Source organism: Phoca vitulina, unplaced genomic scaffold (assembly GCF_004348235.1).
Source record: "Phoca vitulina isolate PV1807 unplaced genomic scaffold, GSC_HSeal_1.0 scaffold2, whole genome shotgun sequence".
Lineage (NCBI taxonomy): Eukaryota > Metazoa > Chordata > Mammalia > Carnivora > Phocidae > Phoca > Phoca vitulina.
The window spans coordinates 24,037,129-24,062,386 of record NW_022589705.1 but is presented as its reverse complement, the minus strand read 5'-3'; the positions used below and the strand labels follow the sequence as shown (position 1 = coordinate 24,062,386).

Sequence of the window (25,258 nt, the reverse complement as noted above, 5' to 3'; positions counted from 1 at the left end):
CTCTACTGGAGTTCACATGTATGAGAGATGATCTATCTGAGAAATGCTCAAAAAGAGCCAACATAAACTGATGTTACATGAAAACATGTATAATGCACACCCATTAATAACAGGCCTGTTCCCTCGTGTTTCAGTGATGGGTGGAAATTAATGGTGCTTCACAGCCGACTGCAAGGATGCTCCATTAAAGAGTTGCCTTGAGTTCTCAAGGAAGAAGCAGACATGAATTTGCCTCCAGGAAAAGGGAGAGGGATTCATGGAGTTGGAATGTCCTGTGCCACTGAATGGAGGTGTGAGTTTTGCTCCCACACCCAGCACCCCTCCCAGGCTAGGGGAAGCCACAAACAAACGGCTCATTCAACCCTGCTCGTGCAGGCGACAGCACCCTCTTAAGTTCCTGGAGGACATTTCCAAAGGCTACTGTGTTCTGTGGAAAGACAGAGGACCTAATCCAGAGGTACTGTCTGAGACAGTCCCTTATTAAGGCCAGATGGACTTTACCAGCGACAATTGATTACCTGGGAGGGCAACTCTCATGATTCTTTGTAGGTCAAAGAAAGGGAAATTTGCATTATCCCCCAAATATATTCAAATCTTCCCAAATTTACTCCTTATGTAGTCCTTTGGTGAACACGGCCCAGAAGGAGCCTCGGAGCCTCGGAGCCCCGGAGCCCCGGTTCTCAGTCTGTGTGGCCCTACGAGACTTCCTTCACCTACTGCTATTGCTTTATTTACCCCAGTGAAGGCCCTAGCTCCAACACTGAAGCACTCATTAAAGTGACCTCTGTGCTTGTCTGTTTGCTTCAGGACTTACCGTCTTATTCATTGTCAACACTCCAATGCCCAGAAGGATTGGGGCCAATGCCTGAACTGGACAGGGGCCAGAGAACGTCTGGAGAAAGCACAGGGATTGTCCATCTGGGCCCACAAATACCTTGGAAAGAAGATGCACAAGAAGCACAGATGCATATTTCTAGACACAGTTCTTATGCATCCCCATTGCAAAGAGACAGGGACCCCCCCAAATAGTTCAGAACCACAGAGGCCTAAGACATGACTTGCCACACGAGGATTATGATCCTCATTGGATGAACCAGGCTTGCCATCCCTGCAGCTAGATTAGGATTGGTCCCTTCTTCAGCCCCTCAAAAGCACCCCACTCTCCACTGTGAGCTACCTGGGTTCCCAAATGGAGAGAGGCTCCCAGAACACGTGACTCCCAACTCCTACCACCTGCACGAGCAATCCTTGAACGCTCTGCAAACCAGGAGATAAGAGGATGCAGCCCTGTCCTGCCCAGGCTTGTTCCAGCAAAGACCCAGAGAAGACAGAGGGGAGGAGACTGGGCCACGATGGACTCAGTTGACCATGATGGACTCAGATGCTTCAGAAAAACGCCCACCTGGTCCTGGGAAAAATGAGAATCCAACTGGATCCTGGTGGTCACAGGAAACAGTCCATCAGCTTCATCATTGCTTCTGAACAAAACGCTCTTTTGAGAGTGTGAATGGGGGCTTTATGTAGTTAAGTTCTCATCCACGGGCTAATAAATATGTGAAATGCCCTCTCAGACCAGGTTCCTGCAGCCTGGACACTGAGGTCATTCAAGAAACAATTAGATGCCATCTGGAGAGATCTGGGACTCAAAAGGAAATTGCCTCGCAGGGCCAAACAGCATGTTCTTGTTCCCAGGGTCTGACACATCCTTATCTTCACTGACATAAAGGACGGATGGAGCTTGGCCAGCTAATCCACACTGGGAGCACAGAATGGGCAAGTGTGGCAGCAATTAATAAAAGGTTAAGGACCAGGAGAATGTTCATATTCAGTCTGCCTCAAGTAAATTTATCCCTTAACTGCACTTTCGCATCCAAGCTGAGCATCTCCGCCATAAACCAGACCTTGGCCTCACCAAGCTTTGGGTTTTCATGGTTTTAATATAAAGCAATCAGAGCAGAACAGCAACTGTTTCTGCACCAGCTCCTCACAGTGTACAATGAGCGACTCGATCGTAGGAAACAGAGTATTTACTGAGGCCTCACAATGCACTCAATTGTAAAGAATAGGCCCTTATTTCTAGGATAGATTCTCAATCTTTTCTCATTTTTTAAATGAAAATTTAATGTCTCTTCTGTCTTAATAATCAGTATTCTTAAATGTAAATGTTATTGTTTTAAAAAACCCCACTTAGCTAGAGAAAAAATATGGATTTAGATCAACAGGAGATGATGATTCCTGTTCTAAGTGTTTCTGCGGCTTTATAACAGCTCTTAAGTAGCAGGAGCCCCTCTCGAACAGTGATGTTCAAAGTGCAGCCTATGGGCCTGCAGGGGCCTTTCAGGGAGTCCATAAGGCCAAAACTATTTTCATAACAATACTGAGACGTTTTGGGGTGCCTGGGTGGCTCAATCGGTTTAGCATCTGCCTTCGGCTCAGGTCATGATCCCAGGGTCCTGGGATGGAGTCCTGTGGCGGGCTCCCTGCCCTTCTCCCTCTGCCTGCCGCTCTCCCTGCTTGTGCTCTCTCTGACAAGTAAATAAATAAAATCTTAAAAAAAAAAAAAAATACTAAGACTTTTTTGCCTTTTTCACTGGGTTGACATTTCCGCCAATAAGGTGAAAGCAATGATGGGTCACACTGCTAGGACCTTAGCACAAAGTGAGGGAGAGGCACCACACTGGATAAGGGGTCACTGTATTTCTTAACTACCATTTTTTAGAAAAAATTTATGTTTTAAATATTGAAAAAACAATTTTTAAGTATTTCTCTAAAAAATCACCAGTTTCGCTGAAGAAATCCTTGATGACGCAGTAAGAACTACTTGCTTTAAATCATAGCTGGACCCTTGCATCCACATCTCGAGCGCACATGTGGCCCTTCTCCGGCAGACCCAAGTACAACATCATCTTGAGGGAAAGCAACCGTGTGCTCAACTAGCTGCTTTTTTCATGGAACACCATTTCTACTTCAAAGAATGTCTGACAAACTGTGGTTATTCAGATGTGGGTATTTATCTGGCAGGCATTTTCTAAGAAAGGAACAAAGTGAGCCTGTCACTTCCAGAACAATGGACAGTATTTGTTGCCAGGGATGAAACCTGAGCATTCAATTGAAAAATCAGAATTTGGGGAAACTTGTATTCATGACCATGAGCTTGACAGCTTCCTGATACTTTAGTGATTTTTCTGATAAGTGGTAATAATAAACAAAAGTGAGTTTTTAATATTGTATAATGAAATATGTTAACATTTTGAATATCTGCACAACTCAGAAAACCAGTATTTCTAAAATGCCCAATGCATAGTGGTACAAAATCACACATGGGTGTGTTCTAGGAGACCAGACACTAAAGAGATTTGCAAAAATGTACAATGCCATTCTTCTCATTAAATTTTGTTTTGGAAAATGATTAGTTTTTACAAAAATAATTAGTTATTTTTAAATGAGTTAACTAAATATTAAAAAACTGCTATATTTTAATTTCTAATACAATAAACCAATAGTTAAAACTCATATAACTAAAACTCTTTGGTGTCTCAATAATTTTTAAGAGTGAAAAGGGGTCCTGAGCTTAGTTTAAGAACTTTGGCTCTAGGGGCGCCTGGGTGGCTCAGTTGTTAAGCATCTGCCTTCGGCTCAGGTCATGATCCCGGGGTCCTGGGATCGAGCCCCGCATCAGGCTCCCTGCTCAGCGGGAAGCCTGCTTCTCCCTCTCCCACTCCCCCTGCTTGTGTTCCTTCTCTCGCTGTGTCTCTCGCTGTCAAATAAATAAATAAAATCTTTAAAAAAAAAAAAAAAAGAACTTTGGCTCTAATACACCCGAGCTACTCATTTTACATAATTTTGATCGAACCTTAAGTTTTTAGCATATTTATGAAGTAGACTAACAGAGGGCTATTTTTATTTTAATAAATAACTCTACTATAAAAACACTAACACTTATAGAGAAAATTTGGAAACTGACAGAAATGTGAACAAAAACTCCGTAGTTGCCAGGAAGTTAATTTTGACTTACTACTCAACACTCAATCATGCTACTCCCAGCTTGTCTCTTACAGAAACTCTCACAAATGTGCCCCAAGCTGTCTGAGTTGCAGGCGATGCCATCTCTCCAGTATTTTTTTAAGACTGATTTATTTATTTGAGAGAGACACACACAGACAGCGCAGGGGGGCAGGTAGGGGCAGAGGGAGAATCTCAAGCAGACGCCCCCCTGAGCCCAAAGCCAGGTTCCATCCCAGGACCAGGAGATCATGACCTGAGCCAAAATCAAGAGTGGGCTGCTTAACTGACTGGGCCGCCCAGGCGCCCCTTTCCAGTATGGTGCTTCGCTCCTCTGTACTCCCGTGCACACCCAATCCGGCAGGAAATCCTAAAGACTCTGCCTTCATATGAGACCAGAATGTCCCTTCTTCACCACCTCCTCTGCGGTCACAGGTCCAAACTATCCTGACTCACCTGGATAGTCCCCACGGCCTCCCAACTCCTCTTCCTGTTCCCGCCTTTGCCCCCCAAAGTCTGCTAGCAACATAGAAGCCAATGTCATCCCTATGTGGCTCCCCACTTCACTCCGCAAAAGTTACATATGGGACCCATGCAATCTTCCCTGTCCCCCTCATCACTCTCTCACATCAGCTTCTGGTACTCTCTCTTGCTCACGTTCACCCTTGCCTTTGCAGCCCCTCTGGCCTCATGGCTGTTCCTTGGTGGAAGAAGTGAACTCTTATCCCACTCCGCCTGGGCACACACGACCCCATAGGCTCAGGGTCTTCCCCATTAATCTCTAACATGCTGATAATCTGTTTTCTGCTTCACCTAATACCAGCTTCCTCCTGGCCATTTTTTTTTTTCAGCTGTCAAAACTTTTTCCAAGGAGACTCTTTGGTTACCACAGGTTAAACTTCAGATCCATGCCAACCCCTCTCGCACAAAATCTACATACTGCGTCACAGCACCTTAGAGCTTTTTTCCCCAAGAATGTAAGACAATTTACTCTATTAATAAAATGCCTTAACGATTTTAATCTGTATTCTATAAAGCCAACAAAAACCATATAAAATATACTTTAAACACAGCCCTTGGTTCTGAGGTTGTGAATATAATGTTAATAATTTAATATCGAAAGCTCCCAGAATAATTAGACGTAACTGCAGTCAAACGCTGCACTAGTGTGACATTTTTATTACCACTAGAGGGCAGAATTTAACAGCAAACGAGTCCAATGCTAACAAGCCTGGCCTCCCATTCGGGAGCCGAAGAGTTACTGGGACCCTATAGCTGACAAGATCTCCTGAGGAACTAACAGGTCTGAGCCAGAGGCTCTCAGAACTACACCTTTACAAAGTGTATATACCTCTGCCTAAATGTGTGAGTATTTAAGGTGATAACAGTGACCCCACCATGTTTGTCCTATACCAGGTTGGCAAGAGAAGGTAGGCTGAGGTTAGTTATAGGAACTTCCCTGCTTTCCTTAAATAAAATCACTGAGGAATTTCTGGAAAATTTTTAGAGATGGGAGTGTTACCTGCTTTGGGAAACTTCAAGATCTTTAGAAAAACCTCATTCCTTCTTCCTTCAATTTAAATGCCCTTTGTATCTGGTTTTACGTGGTCATCAGTCAGCCAGCCAGTCACTAAATACTAAGAAGACAAGAAAAGGTCCTTGCCCTCAGAACTCACATCCTAACGGGAAGAGGTTTTTGGGTTTTTTTTTGTTTGTTTTTTAAATAAACAAATAGATTTGGGACAAGTGCTCTAAGGATGATACACAGAGGAATGAGATAGTGTGACTTGGTGAGGCAGCTCTTAGCAGGGGGGTCAGGGAAGGTCCCTCTGAAGCAATGACATCTGAGTCAAGAAGGACCAGCCACACAAAGAACTAGGGTGATAGTTACTACATGAGTATTTACTGAGCGCTACCTACATGTCAGGCACTGTGCTAACAACTTACATGTATCAACTAATTTAACTCCTACATTCTCCCATCTAGTGTTAAGGAAATTGAGTGCCAGAAAATTTTGGAAACTTGCCTGAAGTCACCCAACCGAGAAATGGCTAAGTTAGAGCTTTGTGTCTGTGTTAGTTCTGGGGCTGCCCTAACAAAGTACCACGGATTCGGGGGCTTGAAAATAGAAATGTATTCTCTCAGTTCTGGAGGCTAGGCGTCTAAAATCAGGGTGTCAGCAAGGGCTACATTCTCCCTGAAAGCTCCAGGGGACCACCCTTTCTTGCCTCCTCCTAGCTCATGATGGCTGTAATCCTTGGTGGTGTTGGCTTGTGCACACATCAACCCAATCTCTGCCTCTGCAGTCGCATGGCATTCCCCCTGACTGTCAGTGTCTCTGTGCACAAATTTCTCTCTTCTTCTAAGAACACCAGGCATTGGATTAAGGCCCACCCTAATCCAGTGTGATCTCATCCTAGTGTGATCGTATCTGCAAAGCTCTTATTTCCAAATAAGGCCACATTTAGGTAGTAGGGGGTTAGTACTTCGCTATGTCTTTTGGGGGAACACAATTCCACTCACTTTAAACCACTCAACTTCAAAAGAAACTTCCATGCCAGGGCAGTAGGAAAAGCCAGCAGGGAGGGGTAGAGTGACTAAAGCAGATGGTAGTAGATGAGGTTAGGGGTAGACAGGCCACACGCAAAGCGTTCTAAGGTCCAATTATAACATGGAGTCTAGTCTGACACCATAGCTTCCATTCTTGCTTGCATGTTCGTTTTCCAGTCTCTTTGCCACCTCTCCACCTGCCATTTCTTGGGATCTCAGACGTGTCCTTCTACTGTCAGCCAAGGATGAAGGCTGCAGCATAGAATACAAATAGGAATCTAGCCTTATTCCACTCACAGGCCAGACAAGGCTCCTTGGAGCACTTCTAGAGGGCAGCTCCAGGGTTGACCTTGAGTCAAACCATCAAGTTCAGGAGGCCCAGGGAGAACTGACTTCTGACTTGGGACACCGAGAGAACTCACCTCAGGCTGCCCTGGCAGAGCAATCTGGCCTGAGGACATTATCCAGACAAGCCCCAGGCAAGAACAGTCACGATTCAAGCCCCTGTGCTGTCCCCAGATGCCTTTCAGCCAGCAGACCTGAAGACGGCAGATGTGACAGGCCCAGTGGGGAGCCGCTGCTCACTGCGGACAGGTCCACCCCACAAGCTGCTGAGAGGTGTCCAAATCGTGCAGTGCTGCCACAGCATCATCTCTGTGATTGTGCAAGGTCTCACAACCTGCATGAGGACTCACTGCTGTGTCATCAGGCGAGATGAAAGTGACGTCAGTGACGCAAGGTAGCACCACGGAAGCGTTGGTGTGAAAATTTTTGCTGAAAGCCCACTACGCATTACTGGGAGGTAAAACAGGGACAGTGTATATGCATATAGTCTAGATCAGGGGTCCACAAATCTCTTCTGTAAAGGGCCAGACAGTAAATACGTCAGGCTTTGCTGCCCATTCTGTCATATCTACTCAACTCCATGGTAATGGTGAGAAAGCCGCAATACGTAAATGAATGGGTGTGGCTGTGTTTCAATAAAGCTTTCTCCATGTTGAAATGTGAATTTTTGCAATTTTCACATTCTTCTTTTGATTAAAAAAAAAAAACCATTTAAATTGTAAAATCCATTTTTAGCTTGCGCCGTACAGTGACAGGCGGTAGGCCAGATTTGGTCTCCTCCAGCTGTAGTTTGCTGATCCTCCCAGTCTAATGATATCCCCAAATGCTCATCAATTAATGTAATGTCACTGCGGTAACAAGGTCTCCAACTGGAAGTTTCCTGTCCTCCCTTAAAATATTCACTGGCTTCTGGCAAGATGCCAGGCACTCTTGTGAACTCTGGAATTCCCCCGGCTTCCTCTCCCTCACCTCCTCCAGTTAAGTCTGCATGGAGCCGTCAACTCACCTAATAAAATAGCTCTCAATTCTCCAAAGGGCCTCCAGCCCCTGCCCTGACTTTCCATGCCCACTGCCACTATCTAAGGTTAGGCTCGCGATAACACTTGGCTCCCATCCCTCGCTCCACTGAGCAATTACTAACACATGGTATATGCTCCCAACTATCTGTTGAATGAGCCAGGGCAGCAAAATATCCACAAGCTCAGCACTTTCTCCGTGTGATCAGCAGTCTGAGGTGGCCTGTCTCAAAACCAAACATTTCCCCTACGGGGGTGGCAGCACTTAAGGGCTAAAATATGATAAGGTTTTAGTTTGCTTTTTAAAAGTCAGGCTCACTGAGGTATAATTTACATACAGTAAGAGTCACCCTTTTGAGGACCGTCCTGTGAGCTTGGAAGCAACCACAATCAAGGTATTTCTATCATTCTAAAAGTTCTTTTGTTCCCTTTTGCGGTGGACCTCTCCCCTACCCCTTTTCAACTACTGATCTGTTTTCTGTCACTAATAAGTTTTTATACGCATCCCACAGTCCATTCCTTTTTAGGCTATCACGCCACTGTATGGTGCACTACAGTTTCTCCATTCACCAGTTGAAGGACATCTGAACTGTTCCCGGTTTTTATCAATTATAAATAATGTCACCATCAATATTCACATATAGATTTTGAAATGAACATACATTTTCATGATACGATTTCACTTCTTGTAAATGCCCACATTTTGAAAGCCCCTGCGGGAAAGGGTTCCACTGAATGAGGGACTGTCCTCCACCCCTATTCTTCTGTCTTCCCACCCTGCCTCAGCAATCTGTTTTTAAATTGCAGTAACATTAAACCTCCCAAGAAGATTTGCAGAGAATGTTTTCGGGGTGGAGTGGGAGAAGTTGGACGGACGGGAGCTCTCCCCGCTCCTCTGAATGTGAGCCCCAGGGCTGTTTCACATTCACCACGGGCAGCGTTTGATCTTCTGGTCCCACCGGGGACCGTGCTGGCTCTGCGGATGTGCACACTCAGGCAAAACCCTGCAGAGCCAGCCAAGCGGGCCGTTATTTGGTTCATATAACTTGCTAAAATCGCACGGAATGTACAGCGTGCCATTGTTTTTGTAAGTCCCTTTCATGACTTTGTTAGCTGGCTAATTCAGAGCAGACTGGCCTGTTTCCCCTGCTGGAAGAAAAGACTTTCGTCAAAGGCAGCTATTTAGCCGTGGCCATGGCTGCGGCCATCTTGAGCACAAAGCGGAGCTGCAGCCTCCCGGGCCCCTCTCCCAGGAGCTCCCCAACGCCGGCAGGCGCGCTTATTCTTGGCGCTGGAATTCGCATAATTACTCCTCTTTTAATCTGCTGGGTGACCTAATGTAGCCCCAGCCTGGCCGCAGGAAGAGGCCTTGCTGAGATCTGAGCCTCGGGCAGCCCGTCACATCTGTAAGGCCCTCTCAGAAAGAGCATTTCAGTGCATTAACCCCACAAAGGACTGATTGCCAAGGCACTTTGGCTCCAGAGCTGCTCATGCGCACTGGGGCGGGGAGGGGACTGAGGCGTGGGAGGTGGGGGAAGGAGCCGTCGGAGGTGCAGGTCCCCACTCAGGATAATGGCTCAGTCCTGTCCCTTTCCCAGCCTGCGAAGGAGCTCAGAAACTGCAAATCATTTCATAAAAGCTCACAAGTGGTTCTAGCAAGAATCCACCCAGGCTGCCTATAAAAGAAAGGATATTTGTTCACTAGGAGGCTAGCCAGGGACAAAAGGCTGCATTCCGTCTTGACACTTGCTAACTGCGGTCGCCTGGAGAGCAGGCCTTTGTCCACAGGCGGGCATGGTGCTGTTTATAGCCTGGCCACGAAAAGGGGCTTGCCTACATCTTGGCTAATTTGAAAAACAGTCATCCCGATTTCCTTTTCTGCTTGGCTTTATTTTCCAATTTATCTTTCTTAAGGACATTTAAAAATGCAAAATCTATAATAAACATTTCTTTTAAAAGAAAAATTACCCAGCTCTGCCCCAATTACCACCTCCCCTAAAAAAATGTATTTTTAAACCATTCCCAGAAAAGAGATGCTTTATTAAAATGACTGTAAGGCTCGTATGTGAAGAAGCTAGAAAAAATCTTCAGTCTACAAGGAAGATACGTATAAAGGGGGAAAGGACAAGAAATAATATAAATTTATAAAATTTGGTGTATGGGGGGGCAATTCTGGAAGCTTAAAAAAGTAGCCCCAGGAAAAGAGTGAAAAGAATGATAATGAGTGAAAATGAAAGTAGGTTTCATAGGTTCAAGAAGGGGTTACAAAAGTGAAAACATAATGGATGGTAAGAGCACATGTAGGAGTGTTGAGGTACATTCCCAATTTTTTGAGGTAATATGACAGACGGGCAGTTATTAGCTCTCACATCCTTGGTCTTAATGTCTGAGACACATGTTCCAATCAACATGTCACTTCTGCTCATAGTGACAGATGATCTAGAGTGATAGATTAAGAAGCTCTTCCCGCTTGCTAAAAAAACTTTCCCCTCCAGCCTATCACAGGTATAGAGGATCCTAAAAATGTTCAAAGGACACTAACCCATCCCCTGATGTTCTAGTTGTGAGAAGATGGAACCCACAGAAAGAAGGTGGTAAGTCCACAGTCACAGAGGGTGGACTGGGCTCCCCTCCCTGAGGGTTCTTCAGGGTTGTGTAACTTGGAGTGTGCTATTGGAATGCCATCTGGAGAGGTTAACACACTGAGCTATTATCACTTATTCACATTTTAGTACAATTATTTTATTAAATGTTCTAAGCAGTTACCTGACACAGGTCTAAGAAACGACACTGAATAAATACATTGTAATGGGGGTAAAAATATGGCAAGAACCAAATGGGGCAGTGAGCAAGTAAAAAAGCCCAGAAAATAAAGCCCTCCTCACAATTTTGCCTAGGGCTATTTCCTCCAAAAGCTATTTCCTCTGTTAAAAAAAAAAAAAAAAAAGTTTTTATCTCCCATAAGGTATGCTAGGTACGCAGAGGAAAATTCCAGAGCTGTACACCACTAAGCAAAGTCACAAATGACTAAAGGAAGGTGGAGCCGCTGTGGACATTTCTGCTTTCCAACCTGGAAGAAGTGGTTTCTTTCCGGTGCAGTGAAAAAGACAATCAATGGTACTTCATTACAGAAAAGGACCCCATGATTACACAAAACAGTTAAAATCAGAATTTCAAAATGATCATGTTTTGAGCTACTGTGGGGGCCGGGGAAGTAGGGAGAAGTGAGGGCTCAAAAAATAAGGCAAAAGTAGAAAAAGAAAAAACAAAACTCCCCTCTCTAACAGTCAGAATTAAAGAGACACAGTGGCGAATGAGATTCCAAAATCCTCTGGCCGGTTTGGAGCTGCTCTAACTTTCTTATCACATCCAAACACGGAATTCAGCGAGTAGGGTCTAGGTGCTGTGGGGAGGCTCCAGCGGAAAGGGAAAGAACCTCTGTCAGCTGGGGGGCTCCCCCGCCTGCGCACATTTCCCTCCATTACCCCCCAACTCCGCGCCCCCCCCACCCCCCCAACCCCCCGCAGAGGAGCTCCTGGTAGCCTAGCAACCGCAGACCAGACCGGTCCCCTTTCACGCCGAATTAATGCCATTCCTTACAAACTGCACAGGGTGTTAGGAGGACACAGAGTCCAAACTGGACAGAAGTGAATTTTGGATTCATTCTCCACCCAGCTCTCTCCACCACAATACTGCAGCCCCAGCGCCTCCCACCCCCAGTGCCTCAGTTCCCCCAGGCCCACAGAGGCGAAGCCAGTCCCAGATAGATAGATAGATAGATAGATCCCTCCCTCTCTCCCTCCCTCCCTGGCACTGGGAAAACCAGGTGAGGATGGTTAGAAAGTCTCCCATGGGAAGGAGAAGGCATTTGAAGACAGAGACCCAGAGATCTCCATCAGAGATCAGACTACCCCCATTATGAGGTCCCTAAAAATGTGCTCTTTTGCATCTTGTTTTTTTAGGCTGATAAATCTGACTCTACCAGAAGGGGACCCTACGTGATGTAATGAATTTTACAAAGAATCTCTACTTTTCTACATGCCCAAGAGGCATTAAGTGCACCAAGGGCTTGGAGGGAAGTAACAGCTCAAAGTCAGGGGGCACCAAACTGCATCCCAGTTTGTCTATAACTATCTCACCTCCCTTGATTATTTTCTGTCACCCTCCAAATCACTAGGCACCAGCTGGCACCGATTTACAAGGCCTTCATGACATGGACTCGTCAGCCAGGCTCAAGAGGGCGGCCAAGTCTGAGAAAGGCTAGGATGAGCCTGCACTGGCCCAAGAAGCATGACACATGGGTCCATTTAGACCTTGAGGTCAAAGGCCTCCATGAACGTGCTTTCAGAGCTTCAGTGACCATAGAAGCAAATGAAAATACCCCACATTCGCCCAACAAATCCCCAAACCATCCCTCCAAACCAGGGGCAAAATGAGGATAAAAAATATATATATATGCACATATGCATCCGGGAGGAGCACAGAGAGTTCATTTATAAAGCCCTGACTAGATTGAGACAAGGCTGGGAGCAAAGAGTGACTTTCAGAACACCTCAACAGGTCCTTGGAAAGAAGTACCCTCCAGCCACCAAGGGCGGTCCCATCACCTCTCACTGCTGGGGAAGACAAAGACTGCCGAGCAAGACAGACACCACCGAGAACCCCAATATCTTTTCTTACCCAACACAACTCAACTTAGAATGACCGACATTCATGAATGTGACACAACAGCTTAAAGAATACTAAAACAGATCATTCCAGAATCTATGCTTAGCTTTGGAATTCATCACCAGATTATCTTAAAGGCTTGGACAGTGTGAAAGGAAAACCAGGCTACTGGAGTGTGGGAGCCCGCAGCGAGCCCACAGCGGCAGACAGCCACTTTCGGAAACATGGCATGGGTGGCTTTTAAAGGGCTGCTGTGATTTACACACTGCCTGATGCTAGGGCACATTTTTTATGTCGTGCTCAAGTCAAATCACAGTCTCTGTGAATATCACCCCCCGAATGCTTTGCAGCATACAACCTGCATAAAAAGATGCACCCAGAGGCACCTGACATCATTTATAAAGCTCTCTCGTGATTCTGGCATGACAGCCATGCTGGCTTCGGATTGTACATTTGCTGCACTGATAACTACAGCTCAGACATAGACTGGGAATGAGAGGGAGGAAAAAAGAATACCCGCTTCCATTCCAACAAGCTTTATTATGACTACTTCAAGCCACTAAGTGATTCTACTATAGGTTTCTCCTCTATCATCCATCCTCTGGTCTAAAGAGAAAAAATGCCAACAGGCACACGAAAAAACAACAATCGAAAAACAACACGAAAAAAAAAAAACTATCTATCCAAATACTCCCAAACTGTGACACTGCCCTTGGAATAAAGAGGATGGAATGTGGCTCCTGGGACGCAAGCACCTTCAAATTTAACACATGCCATGATTTGTCCTAAAAGTTAAGGATTTATGTTGTCATAAATCCAAGAAACGAAGTGTGACAAATCAGAGTTCTCTTTTCTGTAGTAGGTACCAGATTTCAGTTCTCAAAAATAAAATGAAGCAAACATATACACCCCCCAAAAATGGGGGTGGTGGTGGTGAAAAGCATCTTTTCTTTCTGCTCAGAAGGAAATCATTGTTTCAGAGTATTGACTATTTAGAAGCACTGAATGTCAGCCCCACTGGAAAGCAGCATATGACCACAGCTCCTGGTCCTAGATGAGCTACTACACAGGATAGTGGCTGTCGGAACGGAAGGCTGACTCAGAAAACCTCAGGGAGCCTGCAGTCCTCCACTGAAGATAAACTCAGGCTCACAATTCATTATCTACTATCCCTAAAAGCCAAAACACTCTGAAAACTGAAAAATTTTAAGTCATTTGGCAGCAAAACAAACCTGACCTCTTTTGGTGGCAAAGCATGAGCTGAGCTACATAAAATCATTTGTAGTCTATTTATCCCACTTTGTGTGAATATTCTTACATCTCACTGCTAAAATAATGAGTTTGAGTCTGGAGTGCTGGCCCAGCTAGACCCCTTTGAGGATGTTATATATGTGTACCATATTACCTTTTAAAAACAATTCTGAATTTTAAAACCCATCTAACCCCCAAGGGTTTCAGATAGGAGGAAAAAGACTGTAGACCTATAAAAGGATGACATAAGACCCCTACAAAGTAACTGAAGGCCTAAGAGAGTCAAATTATCCCCTGGTTGTTCCAGTCTGAGCAGCTTCCTACACAAGCCAGACTGCAGCATTATTTGGCAACACTGTGTTAAAAATGGGAAATCTATTACACAGGGTCCTAGTTCCGAAACCTTAAATCCTGGTTTCCTACCTTCACATATTCCAGAGTTGGGTCCAGAAGATGCTGATCCCTGGAAAGAGAAAACATAAGTATGAGAACAATTGGGAACAACGCATTCTTGTGCTGAGTAAAATGTATCCAATATCATGTTCACTCTCTTCATTCAAATTATTAAGATGGGCCCACCTCCCAGGCAATACTCACAGGAGACAGATAAGGAAGTTAGAACAGATACAGATCAGGAGGGGGTAGGACACCACCATAATCCGTCTAGAAGCTCCACCTGCTTTCTCATCAGAGTCAGGCTCCAAACGTTAGACTAGTTCATGTGCTAATTCTAGATTCACTTGAGCAAAAAAATTAGCCTAAAAATCTGAAGCACAGAACAGCAAGGAGGATAGAGGTGGGTGTAAAGCAGGACTGGATGCCCAAATGAGGGGTCCCCTGGACCAGACAGCTGTGTTATGTCCTCTTTGACAGAAGAAAATGGAGGCTCACGCAGGCCCAGCGGCTGCCCGAGGTCACCCAGTCCCGGGGGCAAAAGATGGAATCTGTAAACCAGCTCTCCTCCTAGACCACGTCCTCCTCTTTTTAAAAAAAATCACTGCCTTGATTAACCCCCACCCCTGGTGTCAAGCAGAGCAGTTCATCCTCATTTTCTTTGGTGCCCCAGTACTGTTCTCTCCCCCATCTAATGTCTGCTCGTGTCTGTCATAATATGACGTTGGGATTAACCAGACAATTAAAAGTAAACAGCAGCAGGTGGCCCTAAGGAGGCTGACTTCTTACAGAAACGAAGAGAATCGACTAGGGCAAAGGAGAGGAGTGGGAGACGTGAGAGCGGCCGTTTTCAGTGCTGGCAGAGTTATAGCGAGGTGCCCCCTCAACAGAGGATGTGAAAAGACAGCGAGCTGCCTTGAGAGACTTAAACTTCAAAAACTCAACACATCCCTGCAGAGATGGCATCATTTTGAGAGGACAGAATGGCTCTAAAGCCTGTAAGAATAGTCTTCTCCATGGAGAGGGTCTTAGTGTATCTACAGAAAGAACGGGTGCCTCACAAGTCCCCCCAACGAGCAGCTTCCTCTGCAAGGGTGGGCTTGACCCCCAGCGATGGCAGCACTTCTCCCCGGGATAAGAGAGGATTCTGGTCACTGCCGGAGCACAAGGAGTCCCAACCCCACGGCTCAGGGATACCACCATCTTGTGGAAATGGATACAACCCCCAAAGCCCATGCTTGGCTTAGTGTGACGGTCCATTTAGGGCTGTACACGGGGGCACCTGCACGGAGGCAGGCTGTCATCCAAGATGCTCCTCTCCATGTCAGTGGATGAGGTTCTGGAATGAGACCCTAATAGGGACAAAGGATCTGAGAACAGCATAAGCTCACCGTCCCTGGGTGCATTCCCATCAAAGAGGGGTATAAGCCAGTCTTTCAAAGCCTTACAACTCTTTGCCTTCAAGTTCGTTTATCAGGCATCTTTTCCCAAAGCACTGGAATCTGTCCTGTGCCTGGTCACCATTTCTGCCACACGCTCTGGACACCGTGTCGATGTCATCAGGCTTTGCATCCGTGGAACCACCGGTAGTGATGAAAAACTTTGTCGGCAGCACTTTGGCTGTGCTCCCTTTTAAGTTCTTGAACCCCTGGTTTTCTACTGAATTAACATTTCAGGCGTATAGCCATCCAGTCTTAGGCTAATCATCTGGCCCCAAGGTCTGGCCCTGGGAGGGTAGGAAGATGTTAGAACCACTGAAAGGCTGTTCTCATCTTCAAATTTCTTTTTATGCACATTTAAAAATGTGCATTATAGGGCGCCTGGGTGGCTCAGTTGGTTGAGTGACTGCCTTCAGCTCAGGTCATGATCCTGGAGTCCCAGGATCGAGTCCCGCATCGGGCTCCCTGCTCAGCAGGGAGTCTGCTTCTCCCTCTGACCCTCCCCCCTCTCATGTGCTCTCTCTCTCTCATTCTCTCTCTCAAATAAAATCTTAAAAAGAAAAAATAAAATAAAAATGTGCATTATAGACATTCATAACCCAAGTATTAATGCATAGATAAACAGGATAGGTATGGGGGGCTGAAATCAGTGGTTCCCAAATGTTTTTTGGTCTCAGGATCTCTGTACGCTCTAAATTACTAAGGACCCCAAAGAGCTTTTGTTCATGTGGGTTATATCTACTGATTACTGATATTAGAAATTAAACGGAAATTTTCAAAATATTTATTAGTATTTTAAAAAGGAACCCATATTTTATATAAAATAATTTTATTACAAATAGTTATTTTTTCTTAATAAAAATTTATTGAAAAGAGTGACACTGTCTCACATTTTTGCAAATCTTTTTCACATCTGGCTTAGAAGTACAGCTGAATTGTCATATCTACTTCTTTTTTTCTTTTTGAAGATTTTATTTATTTGAGAGAGTGCACGTGCATGACCAGAGGGGACAGGCAGAGGGAGACGCAGACTCCCTGCTGAGCAGGGACACAGCCCCTCCCTCCAACACAGGGCTCGATCCCAGGACCCTGAGATCATGACCTGAGCTGAAGGCAGATGCTTAACCGACTGAGCCACCCAGGCGCCCCTCTCATATCTACTTCTGCATTCAGTATGTTATGTCTTGGTTTAGAAAAAAGTCCATCCTCACATAGATATGAAACTGGAAAACAGCGGGGTATTTCATTAGACTCTTCAGGTAATTATGGCTATTATTCTTTGATACACACCAAAACTAAACAAGTGGTAATTTCTTAAAGGCTAGTTGTAATGCAGCATCTTGGACCACGCTTCTTACTCTTCAGCATCTCTCTCCTGCACTCTGATTGGACCTTTTATCCATGTGTGATTCTGTATCCACTGTCCGGGAAAATACTGGTTCACTGAGTTATGCAGATATTCTAAATTTTGACACATTTCATTATAATATAAAAAAAGAATCACATTTGTCAGTATTGTCGCTGATCTCATCAGAAGTTGTTAAACATCGGGAAGTGTCAAGCGCATGGTGGAGGATACAAATTTTCCAAACTTCTAATTTTCACTTGAAAGCTTGAACTTTTTCACTGGCAGCTAACACACTGTCAAATATTTTCCTTGAGCTTCGTTTCATTCATTTTTGGGAAAATATTTGCCAAATACCAAGATCATAGAGTCATGGTTTGTCATTTTAATTCTTTTTTAGGTGCTCGAATGTCATTCTTTTAGTAAATTCTTTTTAGAATTTTGTTCAGGATCTGCTCTTCTCACCAGATTTAGCTCTAAAATCCTTTTCCTTTCACCTCTGAAAGCTGAAATGTTCCTTTCTTCCTTTCTCTAGAGATGTACCTAAAAACTCTCTGGGCTAGTTCTCTCAGAACAGAGCCTTCAAGCTCTCTTGGGAAGAGGTGGGATAACCAACAGGGACTAGGCCAGGCGCTGCGCCTGGTGGCTCCTGAAGCAGCAATGGTTAGCACGGTCCCCACGCAGAGACAAGATCTCCTAGAGGCAGGGCAGCCCGTGCTCTCCCATCCAGAGAGCCCAGCACCAAAGAGCCTGGGGTCTTCTCCAAAATGCCCCCCACCTTAGATGAACCTCCTGTATTCCTCTTCTTTTTTTTTGTTTTTAAAGTAGGCTCCACACCCAGTGTGAGGCCAACACAAGGCTTGAACTCATGACCCTGAGATCAAGGCCTGAGCTGAGAGATCAAGAGTCGGATGCCTAATCGACTGCGTCACCCAGGCGCCCCTCCTGTGTTCCTCTTCGATCCTCTACCACACACTTCTCTGGGCAGAAGAGAAGGAAACTGGGAAGGCTCTGGTGAGAGATAAACCTGAAGTCCCCTTTCGACCCTGCCCCCCAAATGAACTCTGCTAAGGGAGCCTGGTTCATTCTGCTACAAGAGCAGAGAGGAATCCAAATATCCTAAAATTCTAACTCAGGGCTCCCAGGGATGCCCTAGAGGATCCTCACGTTCTCATCCTTTTTAGACAGGCAAGGAAGGAATACAGGAGAGTGTCTAATAAAACCAAGAGTGTGTTACAAGTCCAGAAACTTTAAAAATCATTGCCCTGAACTAAATTATGTTTATTTTTAAGAGCTAGCTCCTATTTTTATTTTTTTTTCAATTTTTTAAAAAAATTATGTTTAAATGCAGAAGTGCTGTGTCTCCTTTCTCAGCCTCCACTTCATCCCAGCTGGCCAAAAGAAGATGTGAGCTAGAAAACAGAGCAGTTGGCCCTGTAGCCCTAGCCTCTAATTTGAAATAGAATATCCAATTATTCATACAAGTCTATGCACCAAACACTCCTTAAGCCACAGATTTATATTCTCCAACAGAGATCACTAGAAAACAAACAGAGGAACTTGGCAATATAAATGAAAAGTTAAAAAAAAATTTTTTTTTGGCTTATGCAAATTATGAATCCCTACCCTTGTGAGTCCATGATGTGTTGTGTATCTCCCTTTACAACTGGTGAGGTTGGCCGACACCCACGGCCCCTCTGTCAGGCATGCTGCCCTACAGCGCATGGTCCACAGACCGCAGGAAAGCGGCAGAATGAAACTGGACCCTCCTGTTATTTTGTTCTTATGTTTATTACGTTTTAAATAACATCACTGTGTTTACTCCGGTTAAATCAGTCTTTCCAGGGTCCCGCTTTCTTAGGTTCATTCTGAGGGATGTGTAGTTGGGAGTCACAGAAATGATGTATTTACTATTTTAGTTTGTTTCTCATCAGTAACGAGGTTAATAGTGCCTCCCTCTTAAAAGGACACTTGATCTACACGTTTGCTATTTTGAGTTAAGAGGTTCTCCATCTTGAATATACAAGCCAAACTTCACTACCAGATCTTTTCTGAATGCTTGGAATACAGATGAGGAATGAAGTACCCTATGTCTGTCTTAAATTATAGAATGTTTTAAATGAATGAATGTTTTGACTTCTTGAAATATTATGGAATAAATTAATGGCTAACAGTGTTGCCAAACAAATGTCCTTCTGGATATAACAAAGAGAAATCATTTGTAATAAGAGGATTCTTTCATGCAATAGAGGGATGTGAGAAACTAGATCCAACTGTTCCAGACTGAGTAGAATAAAGGCTCCCCTTAAACTCCATGCACGCCAGTAATCCACAGAGTGGGCACCCCTCCTTTGTGCCCATGGCATGGTATTTGCATTCTGGTTCATTCTATTGTATATTTATTTATATAAGGTCTCGCCTCAACAAGGTGAGCAACCCAAGAGTAGTGGTGAGTCTACTTCATTCCCAGTATCTCTATAGTTCTTGCATTCATCCCACAAACATCATCAGGCATCTACAACATGCTATGCTGTCGGCCAGACAATGGAAACAGAGGAATCAGGGACAAAGGCTGTACTCCCGGAGAAGCTGCAGGCAAGTGGGGAAGACAGATCAACAGACCCAGCACAACTCAAGTTGGTGTCAGTGGGAAGGAAACACCATGGAGGGGCCTTTCAGGCAACCTTTGAGCTAAGGTTTGAGGGCTGGGTAGGGACTCACTGGGCGAAGAAGCTGAGAGGGAGGTGGTGATGAGAAATGTCCAGGCAATGGGAGAGGCATGTGCAAACACATGGGGACATGGGACACTGTGGTGCACTTGGGAAACCACAGCATTCAGGAGTAATTCCACTCTGCTTCCATAGTCATTCCACCAACATCTCTCACCAGGACGCCTGCAACACCTTTCCAGCTCCACCATCTCCACAGCAGCCAGCATGATCCTTCCCCAAATCAAAATCCTCTAATAACTCCCATCCGATCAGAACAAAACCGTGGAGTCCTCACCAGAGCCTCCAAGGCCCTGGTTGGCATGGTCCCCGCCAGCTCTCCAAACTCACCGGGGTAGGCAGAATTCTAAAGCTGTCCCCCCAACAAAAGCCCCATCCCCTGGAGAGTCAACCGAACACCAATCTCAGTCCTGCTGTGAAGGGATTTTGCAGATGTAAGCCTCAAGTCAGCTGATTTCAAGATCTGGCAACTATCCAAGTGGGCCTGCCGTGCAGAGCGAGGGCGCTTGGACATGAAGGAGCCTGTTGGCGGCGCAACGTTACAACACGGCCTGTGACAAGGCCCATGGCACGGAACTTCAGGCGGCCTCTATGTGGGAGCTGCCCCCAGCAGATTTCCAGGAAACAGATCTCAGTCCTACAACCACAAGGAACTGAGTTCTGCCAACAACCTGAATGACTGTGGAAGCAGCTTCTTCCCCAGAGGCTCAGATGGGAGCCCAGCTGCTGACATCTTGAGTTTGAGACCCATAACCAAGAACCCAGCTGAGCTTTGTGGGACTTCTGTCCTACAGAAACTGTGAGGTAATAAACAGGTGTTAAGGCACCATGTTTCTGGCAATTTGTTACTCAGCAAAAGCATACTAATACACTCATTCCATCCAAGGCCTACTGACTTTTCTTTCTGGTGCTCAAACATGCCAAGCTGGTCGCTGCCTCTGTGGCTTGGCATTTACTACTGTTCCTTTGCCTACAACATTCTCCCTGAGGTTCTCAAAGGCTCACTCCCTCACAACATTCAGGTCTCTGCTCAAATAACACCTCCTCAGAGAAGCTTTCCTTAAACACTTACCTAAATAAGCACCACCACTACCCTCTCTGGCCTTATCTGGCTTTATTTTTTCCCATATTATCTGATATTATATGAAATGTTTATTTGCTCATGGTCTTTTTTTCTGGAATATAATCCTGCAAGACTGAGGCTTTCTCTGCTTTATTCACCTTGGTATCCCCTGTGCTCTTCACACAGCAGTTGCCCAGTAACAATTTGCTGAATTCATGAATAAAAGAACAAGTAATGGAAGCACAGGGTTAGAGGAGGCTCAGGAGTGGTGGGGGTTTGGGAGATCACGGTGAAGAGAGGCAGAGCCAAGCATAAGGGGCTTGGATGCCATGTAAACATGTCTAGACTTAGGAAAGCAATGGGATTTGTTGAAAAATCTTAAGCTGCAGAAGAACCAGAGATTTGTGTTTTAGAAAAATCCCCCTGCACTGGTGTGGAAAACAGATTCGTGGGGGGCCAGATGGAGTCAGGAAGACCAAAGGAGAGGATGCTAGAGAGGTCTAGGTGACAGGGTGAGGCTTGGGCTATAATGATAGAGGGAGCGGGGATGGTGTACAGATTTAGGAGACTTTTCTAAGTGAGAAAAGACAGATGGTGGTAAATGACCGGCTTTGGTGGGTGAAAGGGAAGAGAGAGACAAGGGCACTTGCTGAATTCTTTCTAAGGGAACTAAGTAGATGGTGCCTAGCACATCTCAATATGCTCATTAAGAATGAACTAGCAAAAACCTTTGCTTCAAGCACTATACTACACAAACTTTTAAGACTATACCGGGATCTGAATTATCTATAAGACTTTGCTCCACTCCCACCCTTTTTCCATGGTTAGCAGTGCACATATGATTGCTGCCATTCAGCTACTGAATGTCTCAGATAAACTCCCTTCCTTTTCAACTGGTAAGTTACTTTCAGAAGGGTCGTTCACATCTTCCAAATTATGAACATGTAAATCTTTCCCATAAAGTATGAGGAAATGTAACAAATATTTAAGGGATCCCCTCACAGGGACAAAAATAGTTAACTCAGGAAGGAAACAGAGAACAACAAAACAAGATAGCTGTGTAGATAGATACCAGCCGAGAATACCTGTTTTACATAATCCTTTGGTCTTCTCCATCAGCCCCACCACCACTGTGAGCAACCAGTGCTTGTTTATGTCTTTTCCATGGGACTATACCCTCCCATGAGGGTAGGGGCTACTTCTGTCTTGCTCACCAATGTATACTAAGCCCTTAGAACTGTATTTATCACACAGCAGCCAATTAATAAATAAACAAGGGCAAGAATGGACAAATGAAAATTTAAACCACAAAAAAACCACCTTTGTATATAGTCCAAATAAAGCCTCAGAAAATTAGAAATTTCTATTCTGGGACTCTGATTTGCTTAATACGGGAGACCAGATACTCTGAAAACTAAATGATAAATTACAAATATATTTTCAAGTGCATTGTGGAAGTCACTAGAAAGATAAGTCCTCAAGAAGCACAGACATATAAAAAACAGATACAGAAACAGAGAACAAATCAAGAACACAAAACATGAACAACAAGAGGGTAAAAAGCAAAGCAGGGAGGGTAAGCCCTAGGTCCACAGAAGTCAGCAGCTAACCATGAAGCCATCAGAATGGGACTAAACCACCCTTACAAAAAGAATATGCAAAAATAAATACATACATAAAAATTAAGAAGGTAGCATGCTCTCTAGCAAGGGGAACCCAAGAAGGAAACCTACTGTCTCCACCAGAAATTCTGATGGGGAAAAAATGACAGTAATGAGAGTCTCCCCTAAGAACTTGTAACTGCAGATCTGCCTTCATGTTGCTTGGGATTCAAATTTATACTACCTGCTTTGACAGAGAATCCAAAACTGAGAAATTAAAGTTTCTGGGTTGGTGGTGCCATTAGTAAGGAAAAAGTAAATACTTTCTGGGGGGAAAACTCTGTCAACAGAATGCCGCTCAGGATATCCACAAATGTGGTCAAACATAAATTTCCTTTCAGAAATAACCACATATACATGGAAGCAAGCCCCAACCACTGAAGTCAGCAGAAAGAACAATAGACTGAGATCCTCAAAGACTTCAGATACTGGAATATCAGACACAGGCTATAAAATAACAATGTATGATTAAAAAAAAAAGGCGGAATCAAAAAGTGATCTCAGAATAAACAGGCAATTATAAAAATTTTAAGAACTGATTAAAATATATAATCTGCTACATAACAGGTTAAACATGACCTAAGAAAATATGACAAATCTATGAAGAAACCATAAACAAATATAAAAAGACACTATACAAAACACAGCACAGAGAGGAAAGGTGATGGATGGGAAATATAAAAGCGATGTAGAAGGTACAATGAGAAGGCCTAATTACATTTAACCAGAACTCCAGAAGAAGAGAATCAAGAGAGAGAAAAAGCAATCATCAAAGAAATAATGATGGGAAAGCTTCAAAATAAATGAAAGATGCCCATTCTCAGATTCAGGCATCCCAATGCATCCTATGCAGTATCAACAAAAATACATTCTCACCTTGACACACTGCAGGGAAACTACAGACCCTCAAAACCAGAGAGAAGATGATAAAAGCAGCCAAAGAGCAAAGGAAGGTTGCCCTCTGAGCAATGAGGATTAGGTCGGCAGCGGGTCTTCATCAGCCAGAAGGGAAAGAAAGTGAGCTCAAAATTTCCTGCCCAGTGAAACTACCAAGAACAAGGGTGAATAAAGACAATTTTAGATAAAGACAGAGAACACCATTTGGGAAGAATGAAAAGGATACCAGAAGAACAGCTTAAGATTTAAGAGTGAATGATGCACACAGTAACTGGTCAACATGTAGGTGACTCCAAACCAGCACGGATGGTACAGAACAAGACGAATGAGTCATTTGTGGAGTTAAAAAAAAATACCAAGTGCTGGCAAAGAGATGGAGAAATCGGAACCCTTATGCACGGTTGGCGGGAACGTAAGTGGTACAGCTGCTCGGAGAAACAGTATGGGGGTTCCTCACAAAATTCAAAATAGAACTACCATATGATCCAGCAATTCCACTTCTGAGTAGATACCCAAAAGAACTGAAAGCAGGATTTCGAAGAGATATTTGTGCATGTGTGTTCTTAGCAGCATTCTTCACAGAAGCCAAAATGTGGAAGCAACCTAAGCATCCATTGATAGAAGAATGGATAAACAAAACGTGGTATACATATACAATGGACTATTACTCAGCCTCAAAAAGGAAGGAAACTCTGACACAGGCTACAACAGGGGACTTTGTGCTAAGTGAAGTAAACCAGTCACAAAAGGACAAACAGTGTACAATTCTATTTATTTATTTAGATTCTATTTATTTATTTTAGAGAGAGAGAGCACGCACACACAAGTAGGGGGAAGAATAGAGGGAGAAGGGCAAGTAGACTCCACAATGAGCGCAGAACTGGATGCAGGGCTCGATCTCATGACCCTGAGATCCTGACCTGAGCTGAGATCAAGACTTGGACGCTTAACTGACTGAGCCACCCAGGTGCCTCTGGACAATTTTAATTACATGAGGTGCCTAGAGTAGTCAAATTCAGGGACAGGAAGAGGAATAGTGGTTGCCAGGGGCTGGGGTGTGGGGAGGAGACAGGGAGATGTTCCATGGGTACAGACTTCGTTTTGCAAGATAAAAAGAGTTGGGGAGACTGGCTGCACAACAGTGTGAATGTACTTAGTATCATTCATTAACTGTGCACTTAAAAATGGCTAAGATGGTAAATTTTATATTATGTGCATTTTACCACAATTTTTTTTAAAAGACAAACTAAGGGGACACCAAAGGTATTGTTTTACTTTATGTTTTATAAAGTAATTGTATTTAAAAAGTGACCACTAAATGAAAAGCAGAGTATTTTTAAAAATACAAAATAAGGCAATTAAAAAAAACCCATAGTTTAAAAAAATGTACAGCTGGGACAGACAGAGTAAGAGGAAGCTATAAGCCCAAATACTGTGCATCACTAAACACAGTAACTGCTAACTACAGTAAACTCACAAAGCAGATTTTCAGAAGGCAGAATATAGCACATATAGGATACAATAAAAGTGGTATTTTGAAGGAAATGTACAACCATAATAGTTATTTTTAGGGTAAAAAAAAGACTGAAATTAAGTGTCCAGCTTAAGTTAAAAGAATAAACATAAAATAGAACAGAGATAAGGGAGAGAAATTAAATATAAAACAATGATACAACAGGGGAGCAATAAATAAAGCCTTGCTCTTTGGAAAGCCTAATAAAACGAACCTCTGACAGATGTCATCTGGGGAGAAAACAGAGAAAGCACAAAACAATACAGGAACGACAAGAGGGCGTAGCCATAGACAGAAGAGAGCCCAGGAAGAGAATCCTATGAACACCTTTATGCATGAACAAATTCCTAGAAAAATACTAAAAGAGACTCAAAAAGAAACAAATC

The 25,258-nt window shown here is 44.2% G+C and overlaps 1 protein-coding gene across 8 annotated transcripts in view; it reads right to left on the bottom strand.

Annotated features, from left to right (window-relative positions):
• Positions 1-25,258, bottom strand: part of BCAR3 (BCAR3 adaptor protein, NSP family member) — a 239,328-nt gene that overhangs the window by 60,204 nt on the left and 153,866 nt on the right. For 5 of the 8 annotated variants that reach the window (XM_032423373.1, XM_032423364.1, XM_032423358.1 and 2 more), the window contains exon 3: positions 14,256-14,295. In XM_032423373.1, coding sequence (XP_032279264.1) covers positions 14,256-14,295 — 40 coding nt within the window. Of the gene's footprint in view, positions 1-14,255; positions 14,296-14,429; positions 15,166-23,338; positions 23,855-25,258 lie in introns of those variants that run through there. The other 3 variants (XM_032423406.1, XM_032423401.1, XM_032423416.1) reach the window with 3 other exon arrangements.